General features: G+C 39.0%; 1 protein-coding gene across 3 annotated transcripts in view; it reads left to right on the forward strand.

Moving 5' to 3' along the window:
* The window catches only part of grip2b (glutamate receptor interacting protein 2b), a 129,035-nt gene that overhangs the window by 85,675 nt on the left and 28,163 nt on the right, over nucleotides 1-15,197 (forward strand). For all 3 annotated transcript variants that reach the window (XM_066698315.1, XM_066698316.1, XM_066698317.1), the window contains exons 10-15: nucleotides 274-408; nucleotides 3,156-3,308; nucleotides 3,672-3,858; nucleotides 9,429-9,574; nucleotides 10,117-10,197; nucleotides 14,621-14,684. In XM_066698315.1, the coding sequence (XP_066554412.1) occupies nucleotides 274-408; nucleotides 3,156-3,308; nucleotides 3,672-3,858; nucleotides 9,429-9,574; nucleotides 10,117-10,197; nucleotides 14,621-14,684 (766 nt within the window). The remainder of the gene's footprint in view (nucleotides 1-273; nucleotides 409-3,155; nucleotides 3,309-3,671; nucleotides 3,859-9,428; nucleotides 9,575-10,116; nucleotides 10,198-14,620; nucleotides 14,685-15,197) is intronic.

Below are 15,197 nucleotides of genomic sequence, written 5' to 3' on the forward strand. Positions count from 1 at the left end.
TTCAATTTGATTAAATTACCTGTGTTTCTGAGTAAATGTGAGTGTTGCTGATACAAGATAATATTCTAAATGGACTTCTCTAAGGTTTTTTTAGTCTGGTCAAATATATCAATGTTGATACAAGAACTATACATTTATCATAATTATTGGGTGCAGAAATAGTTTTATAAGGTTATCAGTATCCTTCTGTTTCAAGTTATAAACATATATGACAGAAGTGAAGTTACTTCAAGTTTATCATAATATACTTTTTTCATTGATGTACCTCCTCAGTGAAAGTCCAGAAGAGCGACCATCATCACTGCTGGGACCCCTGTATCAACTACTGCAACACCCAACACCCGGGACACTGCAAAACCCCGACCTGGACTTCTTCCAATCCACCCACCAACCAGGACTACTGCAAATGTAACTACACTCTCACTCTGTCCTATTGTTAATTCAATACAGCATGGAATATATATCAATCTCACTACTGAATGGATCTGTCCATGATATTTGCTCTACCTCATTACTTAGCACTCGCAGGATTCCCCCCCCCCCCCACAAGTGCATTCCCGATCTGAGCCATCTTTTATATGAATACAGTTTTTTGGAGAGTCCCTGAAATTGAATTCTGCTCCATCTCCACTGAATGTGAGACAAAAAGGCGCCATAGAGACTTTTATGTCAGTTGTGGATGTCCTCAGAAAACATATAGCCAGTTTTCAAAGACAATGCAAAACTTAATACCAATGAGCAAAAATTCCCATCTTTTTCTTCAGCTGAAACCTGACGATAATTGCACCCAATATTATAAATTGGTACCTCTTATTCCCCCAAAAATCTGCACTTATTTATGTATGTATGCTTGTATGTATGTATTTATTTACATATTGCTATTAAAAAGTAGATAGGATAGGTAGGATAAGAATATGCACTGTTTATGGCCAGTGGCGACAGCAGTTTAGAAACACTCATTTTGGTTATGTTATGTGGATATGCAATGCACGTACAAATCCTCCTGGCTTCTTGCCACAGCACTGCTGGCCAGGCACTGCGCAGCACTAGGGCACCACAGTGTCTCATGCTCCGTTGAGTCTCTGTCAGCACATAATCGCTGTTCTGCTGCCCTGGAGCTGCTGCATTGTTTTTTATGGAATGCGCTGAGACTGTAGTCAGTCATGGGATGCTCTTGCAGGCCTGTGGGACTGGGGTGAGATACACACACACACACACACATACAAACACGCACACACACAGGCATCATTCCAACTAAACAGGCATCTAGAGAACTAACACTTTCAACATATCACTTTTTTTAAAAGCCCCTTTCTTCAGTATTGTATTTGGTCCTGATTTGACTCCACCAAGATGATTAACAAAACTCTTATAACATTTATGATTGTGTAGTGCCTGTCTTTTCAGTCACCATTGTAAAGTATATTATAGAGATCAGTGTTTCCAACTTGTAGTGTTAAAATAAAAACATTGTATGCAGTACAGTTGAATTTAATATTCTATGTATTAATGTGCAGCACCCTTTACATCCATGAACCCCAGTATAGTCTTTTTTTTTCCTCTGTAATTTAAATGATTATATGATAAATGAATGAAAAATTAGCTGACAGGGGACAGTTGCTTTTTTTAAGTTATGTCAGTACCATAGATCCATGACCAGGGTGACCTGCATTTTAGACTGGCAATGTGTTGATGAGTACTTATAGTGACATTGTTAGCCTTGTAATCCTGTAGTGCATTCCATGTTGGCATTTGTAAAACCATGCATGTCACCTTAGATAAAGGCGTCTGCTTAAACTGCTTCATTTTCACTCCGTCCCACATACTGCGGCAGGCAATCATGGGTTAAGAGCATTTCTATCGAAACAACTATTTTCTGATGATGAGGTCAGCGAGGTTTAAATATGTGTGCCAGGGCGAAATTAAAAATAGATGCGTAATGCTTAATTTAATCTATCTTGCTATCTGAAGCTGATGATTCACACCCTTGCACATTTTAGAACAGAGCCAGGCCAGCATTCCACAGAGTGACTGTCTGACAATCTGCACGTGCCTCTGCTCCTATACTGCTCTGGTGCTTTTCCAGACCAGTGGTGTAGACCTTTACTTTTGCTGTGCTTTAGTTTGTGCTCGCTCAAACCCACAGAATGGTCTCACTGCTATGTCAGCCATTGCTCTCACATTTGTCAAGTTGATGTATAGTTGACTGTGTAAACGTTGCACAGAATTCAGTCTCCCCTCACCATGTGTATTCTCTATATTTAATAAATCAGCTCAGACTGCTTAGATTATGCCATTTGTTATACTTTTGTTTTTGCCATTAATTTCTTAATACTGCTTAAATATTCTAGTCTAAATTCACGTACTGCATGTAAATTGTAGCATTAAGTGTATTTTACTGTTAATGAAATCCAAGGGCTTGGCAAAAGCCTGTTTTCCCATGCTTTAACTGTGCTTTGGTAATTTCTAATGCTAATACTAGAGTATACCATAGATCAGTTTTAAAGCCATTACTGAAATGAAGGGAAAACACATATAACAACTCCCCTTTGTATTACAATATTTCAGAATATACCTCTTATATGCTCACATCCTCGCCTCATATATTTCTCCCAAGCTGTGGTGTTTGCAACCAAAAAGGCAAAACTTGAAAAACAGTAATAAACTAATTTATGTAAATCTGAAACAAATGGCACCCAAGCTAAATGCTAACAAGTATACGAATAAGCAAAAACATTCCAATGGACGTAATTCTCACAGTACAGCAATCGTAAAAACAGTTTCAGACAAATCCTATTACAATTTCAGGAATATTACTCAAATGTGTCCTTTGGCCTTTTGTTTGCTTTGGAAGTGTGGTTGGGAAGAAATAGTACTTATCAACGCTACAGCACTTCAGTGAAAAATCTGCATATATAAATGTGTAAAACTGATGCCTTTTGGGCATATTCAATTGATTTCAACTGAGGCTGGCAGCCTGAGCCTTAATGTAGTATAACAAGTATGTCTCTAAAACTCTGATGCGTTTTCTTTCTTTGGGGTTATATATTTTTTTCCACAGTATGGATTCTTTTTAGAGATGCATATGCTGATAACTGACATGCCAGGAGCCATGCTAGGCCCTGACTCTGTTGTGTTGTGCTTACTTTCGTCAGCTCTTGTGTCCACCAACTTCTCTCCTGGCTCAATGAACACGCCAGGGTTCTCCAGTCAGAACTCTAGCACCTTGCCTCGCAACTCCCACCCCATGAGCCCCCGCAACACAATGATGAAGAGGAGGCAACGCAAGAAGGAGCACAAGAGCTCTTGTATGTTGAGTCTGCTTTTCCTTCACCTTGCATGTTTGTTGTTCCATTTTGAATTACATTAATTACTTTTAATAAAAATGCATTCCTCCCCCCTCCTTAAAACAGTCTGCACTTTCACAGCATACGAATAGTGTTATTAACCCCTTTTCTTTGGACCTTTGTCCATTTAATGGCCACGCAACTGGTTCAAGACCTGGGAAAGATGGTAGTTTCAACCAGTGACATCCTTATCGGATTCAGTGATGACATTTTAAGAGCATTTGTTGCATGTTATCTTTCATTGCCAAGTATGAGCTGTTTTTAACAAGCATTTGCTTTGCACTGAACATGCGTGTGCTATTGAGAGTCTGTCTCCTGTTGCAGTGTCTCTGGCCTCCAGTACAGTTGGACCCGGGGGGCAGATCGTTCACACAGAGACCAGCGAGATTATGCTGAGGGGCGACCCGCTCAATGGCTTTGGCATTCAACTCCAGGGAGGCATCTTTGCCACCGAGACCCTTTCAGCCCCTCCCCTCATCCGCTTCATCGAGCCAGACAGCTCTGCCGAGAGGTAAGCTTGACCTAGACTAGGAAATATCTTTCTAAAGTCCTTAAATACATTGCATGGTTGGCCTCCACCCATTTCAGCCCATCAGACATAAGAACACTGGAATAACCCCTGAATATCTCCAGAACTTCCTCTGAGTTCTGATACTCATCACATATATGAGCTTTAAACCCAACCCTAGTCTGTAACCCGATCCCTAATCCTTACCTTAAGACCAATCTTAACTATTATACATGTGATCAATATCCAAACTCAGGAGGAAGCCCTTGACATGGTCAGGTGTCAGTCATGGTACTCTTACATGAAATCATCAAGTATTTGCACTGCTTTCTGTAAAGTGTTACCAAAGAGAGTAATCTGAAAAGGATGACTGGTGACTGGAATGCTTGAGATACACACAAGTCACTGCAGAACATGTTGGCTTTATTCCAGACGTGAAAACCTTAACCCTTACCTTAACTCTATCATCCCTCTCTCCCTATTGACTCATAGTAAAATCCGGAAAAATCCTTACTGTCTCATCAGACAGGTCTTAAAGTCTTTGGGAAGGGGGCTTCCTACATGTTATAATGTGTCTATTGTGTCTAGAGTTTTCACAGAAGGTTAGTCTTATTTTGTCTTATCTCTCTGCGAACAAGGCTTTAGCCAGGTAAATGGGCTGATGTGATCTTGTGTGTACAATCAGCCGTGGTTTAAAACAGATGTAAAATCTATTTCTCGAGTACTTAATTGAAACCTTAATTGATGTGATGTGCTTAATTTGACTTTTTCTTTAACCTTACAAAATGTTTGAGAATTCCAGCTTATATCATCTTTCTGCCAACTGTGATAAAAAAAAAAATAACTAAAGTAATTGAGAACTTTACCTGGAACAAAGCCAAAGCAAGACAGTGAGACCTCTACACCAGGGTTGTCAACCATTGCTCTAAAGCATGAATCACTTTGAATATATGGTCATTTTGACTAATTAAACCCACAAATTGAATATTTCAAATAGTTAATGTTTTGATTAAAGCAAGACCACAAGACAGCTTGGCTTTCAAAGACCTGTGTTGGCCGGTCTTGTTCCAGTGTTACTTCTGGCTTTTATGCTTGAAAGTTGTGTATGAGAAGATATTTTCAGCATTCAGTATTCCTTACACACATAACACCGCAACATTTTACCTACAATTTAATAATTGACAATAAGTGAAATAATAGAAATAATTATCACCAATATCATGATGTAAGTAGTTATATCCTAGATTTTGAGCTGTTAATGCTACTACTCCTACAAAGTGTCTCAAAATTTGAGTACCGAATAAACTGGCTTCAGTGAACCTGTATTCACTGTGTACAGGACAAAGCGATGTGCTGAAGACTGATTCTATCATTGCAATGCTGTGTAGCTGCTGAATGATAGCATCTTTCTGATCACAAGAACATAATTAATCACTTTAATTGTTTCTTTGCCTTTGCGCCTTACCACTTTCGTTTTGTTATCGGAGTTCAGCACTGCGTCTGTCTCCAGACAGAAAAGAAATGTCCATGTCAATAGATAACCGAGACTGTTAAGGAACGGGGTTGGTTTAAAGAGCTCTCAAGACATCTTAAAAAGCAAGCAGATCTGCCAGAAATGAAAGTGGCATTCCTCCATAGAGCCCTGTCTCTCTCTACTTTGGGAAATCTACATGATTAAAGTATGAGTAACACTGATGTAGGGCCTTGGATTAAACAACTGTCAGGCTATAGCTGGAGGCTCTGCCGGGAAAAGGAGTATTGGCAAAGTTATATGGCAGAATGTGTGTCTGAATACATTTTGTTTAAATGCAAAAAGAAAGGAATAATTAATCAGTTCTCCTGCAATGCAGCCTTCTGCTAAGCCTTCCTGATCGATGGTGATCAATGGCTGAATTATAATGAGCACAAACCTTTAACCGAGTCCTATTCCTGTTATTAGTTTAGAAAAACGGCATTCCAATTCATAAACGTTCATTAATCAAGCTATAGTTACCGGGCTGGCATTTTCCAGATATGTGGACTTCATATTGTTTTATTTGGACACAGTTTTAATGTGGTCTCTTGCTCACGGAAGTACTTTTTCTTCTCCTTCAGCACTGAATGTGAGGTACAGCCTTAATATAATCTGTGTTGTCTTATTTGGGTCTCCTGTGCTAAGAAAAAAAGCAAATACTGAGATACTGAGGTGGCACTTTTACAGTGACAACAACAGAAAAAAGAAAAAAGTCAATATCTGTAGCTGGTTCTCAGGCTGATAGGGATTACAGATAGCAAAGCTAAATACATACAGGGTTAGAAATCAGATGGAATTTTCTTTAGCTTTGTTTTTCTCCAGGTGGAAATAAAACACCACTCATTTGAAAACACAGCATGTCAAAATACATAATTTCCAGTTTCAGCCTCTAAATAGGCCACATTCTTTGCACTACTTGAAAGATTTTCAAACTTCAGAAGAAAATGTTGTTGTCAGTTATCAAGCTAGATTAGTTTATATCTGGGTCAGGGCTCAGTGGGCTAGTAGTCTTGAGATGTTGAAATATCAGTGAAAATTATGGTTAGGATTTAACTTTCAAAACATAAGGGTGAAAACCTCACCCGTGACCTGTGTGGTTTTCACTGGACCATTTGATTTAAAAGTTTGTTTTAGCCTCTTGTATTTTATTTATATTTTTTGGTTGTATGTGATTCTTTCTTTTGGTTTATTTGCTTCACCTGTCTGCATAACTTCTATAGCAAGTATTATTTTTGACATCATTCCCTGAGGCTTCCTGTGAGGCAGTGAAGTGAAGAAATATGTTGTTGTTTTTTTGTTGTTGTTGTTTGTTTGTTTGCTTGCTTCTAGATGGAAACTCCTCAAACACATTTTTTTCTCTTTTGTCAAGTGTAATTTAATCTCCACTGAACACCAAGGGAGCTCCTGTTTGCCTCCTCCCCCCGACTGTTGGAAGGCTCAGTACAGCAAACCACAGTGACATCTGAGAAACTGTGTTGTGTTCTTGTTCTTATAAAACATTAAAAAATAACTGGACATCCACAGAAAAATACAACTTTTTGTTTATCAAAGGTGTATTTCTCTGTGGATGTCAATACAAAAATTTAAAGTGAAGAAGATGGCCCCTTCTTTTTTATTTTGTTTAATTTGGTTAATTAATTGGGATTTGTATGGTTGGAACTTGGGTCCATTGTTATGTTACAAAACTGCCTTTTGTGTGTGACTCTGAGATCAAAGTGGTGCCACCGAACAGTGTTGAGTTTGGGAAAAAATTGCCAGAGCAGGATGAATCATCCCTGGTTCTGGAGAGCCACAACCCAGTAGATTTTATGGACAACTATTGCCCTAGTTTGTATGAGAATACAGCTTTCAGATTAGGGCTCTTAAGCACAAAGGCTAGAGATGTGTTGGAAGAGATCTGGAGAATAGTAGAATCACTCCAAGGATGAGGCCTGTTTGAAAGGTTGTGTATTCTGCTGATAAATGTAATTCCTCTGAATCCTCAACGGAAAAAACTAAATCTCAGAATAGTTTTCTTTAAATTAATACAAGGGCATGGATATAACCATTCATAACCAATCTTAGGAAGCATATTTTTATTAGTTTGCTTTTTTGTGACAAAAAAATCACTTAAATTTTGAAAAGGAAAAAAATTCTGTAAATTTTATTTTTGTTTTTTATTATTGCTCACCAAGGTGGAGCTTAATCTCTCCAAAGATGCATTTTAACTGATATGCTATTATTACTCTTTTTTGAGAATCTAACACTTTAAAAGCATTAGAAAAATGTGAATTGCAAAATACAAATTCCCCTCTCTTTCTGGGGATGCGAAGTTCATCATTTAATTACCCTGGTGGCAGTCTGCAATCCTGATGTCTATTTAGAATTTGCTGCAATTTATGTAGGACAGGCAAAATCCTCGATCTGGGAAAGGCACTATTGATTTACACCCCGTCTAAGAACTGATAATTAGCAATCAATCAGCGGGTGCCTAATGGGGTCCAGTTCATAGGCCTCAGGCACCAGCTTTTAAATCACACATCAATCACTTCGCCATTTCAGCACTTTTAAAGAGATAGCCTCTTAACCTATGTCATGTAATTGAAGTTTTGAATGTCAAGCAGATTTGTTTTCTGTAAGCAGAAAGAAGAATGTGACCTTTTGCCGTGTTTTTCAAAATCACAAAATGGGTCTTCCTGGCTGCTTTAAAGAAAAAAAAAATGAAATGATTATTTATTATTGTATTTCAGATGGAGTTTTTGCGTTTGCAGTATGTCTGGCTCTGCAGTCAATAGGGCACTGCTAATTTTAAAAAGGGGGGAAAAAGTTTTCAGGGAATCCATCAATAATGCACAGACGCCCCACAAAAGAATCATATCTCAGCTGAACAGCTTTTTCATGTGAACCTGGCTCTTTTCCAGCTAGACTCATAGAAATCACACAAAACCCTCCTCTTCTGTAGTGAGCATGAGTCCAACACCGGAATGTTGCTTTCTCTGACTGCTGTCTCCAGAAACAAAAAATCCTTTATTAAAACGAACAGCCTTGAGCTTTGATATAATATCTATGTACCACAAAACTGAGCAGACAAAGACAGCAGTATCTGCTGGATACCATTAATTTTGTGCTGTTCATTTGGATATGAAAGCTGAATTACTGATAATCAAGAAAAAGAGCACACCTGTGGTGAGGTATCATGGTGGATGGAAGGTCACAAGGTCATTTCCTGTTATGCTGTTGGTATTTTAAGGAAGAACAAGTTTAGTGAGCCTTCAAGATGACAAGTGAATATTTATAAATCATGTAAAACTGTTATTCAAAATGCAATTTGTAGGAAAACTATTACGCTATGTACTTTGTGGGACACTGACAAGTGAGTAAATTTGTTATATATATAGGATTATGTACTAGGTAGCAGCACATAATCTATAGAGTGCAGATGCACAGCCTTTAATTTACATCACTGAATGATAAATTATCAGGGGCTCTGAAAATAATAGTGATCTCGCTTCTGCTGCTGAAGAAGTAGTGTGTCTGTCACTGTCCGTTTCTGTGTTCGCATCATGCCAAGTGTTTCTTCTGCCTTGGAAGTCATTCATCTAATGCAATCACTTCCCGAGATGTCGGCGTCTGCCTGCGTGCAGGGTAAGTGTCCCTGAGGCGGCTGTGTGCCTGCTGACACTCAGAGCTGCTAGAAAATCACCCATCTTAGCCACGATGTGATGGGAGCCCCTGTAACTTGGTGGGGGATGACAGTCAGACAAGAGCCTTAAGCTATTGTCCTCATCCTGTGTACAAGTGCAAGCTGACAACTTGAAAACGATCACATTGGACATGTAAGTTTATAAGCGTGGCAGGATGGGGCCGGGGTTGTGAACATTTAGCACCGCCTCATAACTCACAGCAGCTCAGACATTGAGCTATCCCATGACAACAGTCTGTTGTCAGCCCCTGGGCAGAATGAAGACCAGTGATGTAATGGATACATGACTCTCCTGGGCACACATAATTATATCTTAGTGGTAAAAGGCTGCCAGTTCCTGGAGAATTAAAGTTAGTTTTGTTTGTTGGTTTGACACAGGTGTGGGTTGCTCCAGGTTGGAGACAGACTCCTGTCCATCAATAGTATTCTGACAGAAGACGGAACCCTGGAAGAGGCCAATCAGCTGCTCCGAGACGCGGCACTGACGAATAAAGTATCTCTGGAGATAGAGTTTGATGTAGCAGGTTTGAAAAAGTCCCTTTTGTTTCCAACTGAGAGCTCTGTGATTTATGTATGGTAAAAAATAAAATAAACAGGGCTTAACCTGTAGTCTGGGCTTCTTTAAGTAGAATCTGAGACTTACATGCAAATAACTTTAAAATGAGAGAGGATGACATTTAAATTGTATTTTCAGAAGGAAATATGAGAATATGAAATAACTGAACATTACTTATGTAGACCAAACCATTCAACTTTTCTTAAAATGAACATGGAAAACAGTCGGTTTAGATATTAAAAAAGCACTCATTTAAATAAATAATAATACCAGTTCTGTAGTGGTGACTGAAGTAGTGGGTATACTCTAATACCAAAATATCCTCCCACCCCCTTCTGACAATTTGAAAATGGGTGGGGGAGGGTGGTGCTCGCGGTTTCTCGAGGTTCTGGTGACACTGGATTGTTCGTTATAGAAATTATATTAGTATATATACGCAAAATCTTCAAAAGTTACCTGTCTATGCGCAATGTTCACTTAATTACACTCATTGTTTTTTTCGCCTTGCAGAATCTGTGGTACCCAGCAGTGGCACATTCCATGTTAAACTACCCAAGAAGAGAGGAGTAGAGCTGGGAATTACCATCAGTGGTGAGTAGTGGAGCAAAGACTGCAAGTTGCTATGTGAATGCCATGGCCGTAAGACCCTGCAAATTAATCTTCTGCTGAATCAATGGCAGGCCACTGCTCTGTGAACCATGTCTTCAGTGTGCCTGTGAGGAGATAGTCATGTAGGACTTAAAGTGCTTCATTAGGAGTGATTAAAAAAAACAGTGCCCTATTCTCAACATTCATCATTGTCTTTTTACCTTAGTCAAATATTAAAGTGAAAACAATTCCCCACACACTGCCATTAGCTTTCCTGGCATAATTGGGTTAGAATTTTACTGGGAACTGTGGAACTGGGCAATAAATGTGCTGAATCTTTGGCAGCTTCAAGTGCAATTTTCTGGAATTGGCTGGGTCCATTTTTATTCAGCTTGCAGCACAGACTGGACCCCCAGGCCTGGCTAGGCACCTGTCAGTCTGTCCCCACTCTCAGTCTCCAATCTGAAGCTTTAGCTCCACCGTGTGTGGACTTGACTCGGGAAAACAAGTGAATCTACGGGCCATTGCGTGTTCTCATGGGGTACAGGTGTACTGTCTTTATCTTGCCGCTGCGGTAAGAGAGCTATTGTAGTTTTGCATATTAACAATTGAGAACTATTAAGTTATCAAGTTAGAAGAAGAAGAAGAAGAAGAAGAAGAAGAAGAAGAAAGTAAATTAGGTAAAATGCTTCATTTTCCACAGTTGGTAAGTGCTTTCCTCCTGATTAAGATCAGGATGCTTGTTTATTATAGTTAATGCGCTTATCTTCTTACACAAAATCCTACATTGATCTTATTTAGAAAAAACTGCAAAGTATAAGAATTTTTATTTATACCAGTCTTACTAAATAATTTATAAACTTATGAAAATCAGGCAGAAAATGTATTAAAATGTGGGTTATTTCTAAGTTTCCAGATAATGACCTGCGTGCAGAAAGCCAGTGGCACAGATTGGATGAAGGCATGTATTAGAAGATAATCACAGTCGTGAGAAAGATGAACAGCAGTGACTTCAGTGGGGAATCTAATTTCCTGAAGATGCTCTTATTTTCCTTGTATTGATCAAACAATTTATTTTAACTGGGAGCACATAGTTTCCTGTACAGCAGCTGGCAGTAGCCTCAACAATGCTTACGTCTCTTTTTTAAGAGATGGGCTTTTAAAACTACTTTCTGCTCTGCGTTTATAAATAAAAACAAGCACAATATAGGTTATATAGAAAATTTATAGTAAGCATAAACACCCAGTGCTACAATTGCATTGAACTGGTGATAAAGCTTTTAAGGTTGTAACACAGAGAAATATACTGTAAAGAGTTTGAGAATGTGACTTTTTAGGAGGGTACTAGAAATTGGTCAGTGAGGGTACAGTCATTATGCCCTTTTGTTACCTAACAACGATGCATTTAAGATGACTAGATTCCATTTTCTATCACAATATCAGCTGTGAGAGGGAGAGACAAGGGGAGTCCAGGATAAAATCAGGAGTCGCTTCAGATTATTCAACCTCTGATTAGGAAAAGTAACAAAAAGCTGGGAGAATGACCCTTATTAAGACGCTGCAGTGCTGTGGGGCAGTTGTGTGTGGTTCAGAACTGGGGGGGTGGGACACACGGTAAAGACAAACACAGAAGAAAATGTTCGTGTCTGCATAAAAGCTGTCACTTCACGATGGAGCAGAGGATGAGATGCTTCTCCAGGGGAGTTTCTGTGGAGACCAGGCCCCCCAGGGAAATGTAAAAATCCATAAAGCTGACAGAATGCCTGCAGAACAATGATAGCCTGAGGAGCACGGAGCCCCCCAGAGCTGCAGATTGGCAGTTACATGGTTTATTAAGTCATAATGAAGAGATTTGGCGTATGAAAAGATTTGATCCTGCCTCACTATTGGCTTAGAGTTTCCAACTCAATGAGGAAGAGATTCCTACTGTAAGAACAGGGTGGGCTATTACGGTAAGCGGGTGTTTTGGATGGCTTCTTTTTAATTTCCTCTTGCAGGTTTTTAATGCATTTTTAAAATCCAGATGCCATTTATTTTTTCCGCTCAACGATCACACCATACATGTGTTTGATCTTGACACCGGGTATCATTTTAGTTCCCATGGGAAATTAGGTCTTTTGTTCCCGTTTTCCAAAGCATAATAAATATGTGTCTGGTTGTTTGTTTTCAACAGATGCTTCCTTATGCAATTTATTTCCTTGCCCTTGAGCCAATGGTCAGGGTGCCAGCAAAGAGTTTACAAGTGGGAAACCAGCAGCATAAACAAGACTTGATGCCCAGTTAAGATTGACAACTTCCTTGCAGGTCATTGGGTGCTGGACAGTATCCTTGCTGGGGTCTATACTGAATTATTGCCTTTGTGTCCCACAGAAGAAATTAATATTTTTGCCTGCTCAATACAAGGGAACCCCTTTTGTCCTCAGTGTCGAGGTTTCGTCCTCCTCCATAAGAAGCATCTATTAATCTCCTCTTTATTGTTCATAATGTATGGGTGGTGTGTGCTAAGTCAGACCACCCCTGTTGCAGTAGCACCATTGATATTCCTTTATTTATTTTTGCCCCCCACCACCCCTCAGGAACAGAATGGAGAAATGACCCTGGGAAAAACCTAGACATTAAGTTCAGTTTATGTAGAAAAACTCAGTCTCTCAGACTTTCAGGATTTGTTTTAGTGAAACAATCATTAAAGCTGGCCAAAAGTTTTTTTTATCTATCCCAAGTTTTTAACATGCAGATAAGGTTAATCTATATTATTATTATTATTATTATTATTATCATCATCATCATCATCATCATGCTCACTGAAATGCAAGCAGCCACTATTGTTATGGAAGTCTTGATTAATTAAATCCATTGTAGTTTTCATAACAACATAGGTTTTTTTTTCTTTGCTGAAAAAGCACCATTAATAAGCTTTTACTTGAATTGCCTGTGGCTTTATAAATCACATCATATTTCTTATGGTTCTGTGGTAACCTAAGGGGGAGGGAAAAAAATCTTCATAATGCTGCCCTCTTTTTTCTACAGCTAATTATCTTTTTTTCTATTACTATCTTACTTATGTATCGCACTGGAAACTCTCACTCATATTCTATTACCGTACTTGTTAGTTGTAGCGATTTAAATTGTGAGAAACGACTGTCTGCTGGAGCGCGGCAGGTGGAGGGGAGGGGAACACCTCTAGTTGGGAAGAGAAGTGCATAATGAGAGAGTCTAATATTCATTGCCAATAAGATTCTAATGCACATAAAATCTCAGTGAATTGTCTGTGATAAAAATGGCAGTAAACAGTACAATATTCATGAATTTTAAATTAAACCAACTGCATTACTACTACTACTAATAGTAATACCTTATTTCATTCTTGTTACATAGTCATTTAAAGTGATTTACTTCATCCACCTATTTGCAGAACCCTGTGTGGGGGATGTGACTGTACCCGCAGCTTTCCAAGCACAGAACATAACATGGTGAATTACAGTACTTAACCAGTTAAACTAACAGTAGGATATTTCTGAAACCAGACTGAGGGTTCGATTTGTAATATGGACTCAAAGCCAGGGTTAACTCCCCCTATTCTTGAGAATAGATCCATAGTGTCCCCACTGATCCCAGGGCTTTAACAACACAGGCAGCTTCCCACAATATGATACTGTGCTGTTTCAGTTCCAGCTGTGCAAGATTCCTCCATTACTGTGGTTTTGTTAGTCACTTACCTAGGTTGTGGCCTAGTGATTTAAATGTTGGATTATGCCTGCTGTGTCCATCACATTTATTTTCCCCCTATTATACTACACTTGACTATGTCAGGGTTTTTCATGTGTTTATTGTATCCTGTATGTGCCGTACACTCTAACATGAGTGTGCAAAGGGAGTAGGGTTAAAATGACTGTTGATGACCCTGGGTTTCATTCTATGACACCAAAGTATGATCTTGTGAATACAGGCCTTTACAACGTGGACCCTATTCACTTTTCTACTCATTCTTCCAAAGCCATTTCAAGGCAAAAACTAGAAAGTTCCCAGATCCCTATATTGGATGCATTTGGCAATTGTACAAGTGCAATCTGAAAGAAATTTAACGTCTCTAGTCTGTGGGGTGTGTAGTATTGTGTTCATGTCTGGTGCAGTCTTGTGTGCACCTGGAAACTCGGTTCAAAAATAGTTTTGCGTAATCAGCCTGCGCAAAATCAAAATGATAAAACCTTTTCCTTTTGCCAGCTCTGACCAGTAATGGATTCCACATAAAAGAAAAACACCCACCTGCCTTCAAACGTGGTCAGATCCCCAGTCTGAGTTTAGCCCCTGTGACATTACTGTAATGGCCCCAGAGAGAGGTGTGTACAATTCACTAAGCTTGTCAGTTCAAACCTAGTAAATTGTATCTCTCTCTCTTTTTTTTTTTTAATCTTTTTGCGTCTAACAGCCAGCAAGAAGCCAGGAGAGCCGCTGATCATCTCTGATATTAAGAAGGGCAGCATGGCACATAGGTACCTGACTCTGATTTTTGTAAGAAAGCCCCCTGGGCATAGTAAACCCTTGACAGCAATGAACATTTGTCTTGCAGGCTCCTTTAGCAGATGGCCCGAGGGGAGAGCATTGCCCTTAGTGGTAACAGTTTAGCGTCTGCTCAGCTGGCAGATACTTACAGCTTTCCTTTGAGGGGAAACTTGTCAGGCATAAGAGCCTCTCAAAAATCCATTCTCAGATTGTAGTAATTTACTGATCTTTATTTAAACACTTCTGCATTATTTAATATTTTTTTACTTTATTTCCTGCAGACTTATGAGTAAACAAGGGTTCATACACTGACATCTGAGAACATTGTATTATTAAATTAGATACATTTTTAATTCAGCTTCTTAAATTATTGTTATTGTAAGCCTTTTTCATTTTTGGAAGAACTTAAAATAGAATCTACAAACAGACAGGAGGGTAATACAGACCTTCCCTCTTAAAGGCAATAATATCTTAAAAGACCTACCTTGAAAGCCATAGTACTG

Source organism: Amia ocellicauda, chromosome 3 (assembly GCF_036373705.1).
Source record: "Amia ocellicauda isolate fAmiCal2 chromosome 3, fAmiCal2.hap1, whole genome shotgun sequence".
Taxonomy (NCBI): Eukaryota; Metazoa; Chordata; class Actinopteri; order Amiiformes; family Amiidae; genus Amia; species Amia ocellicauda.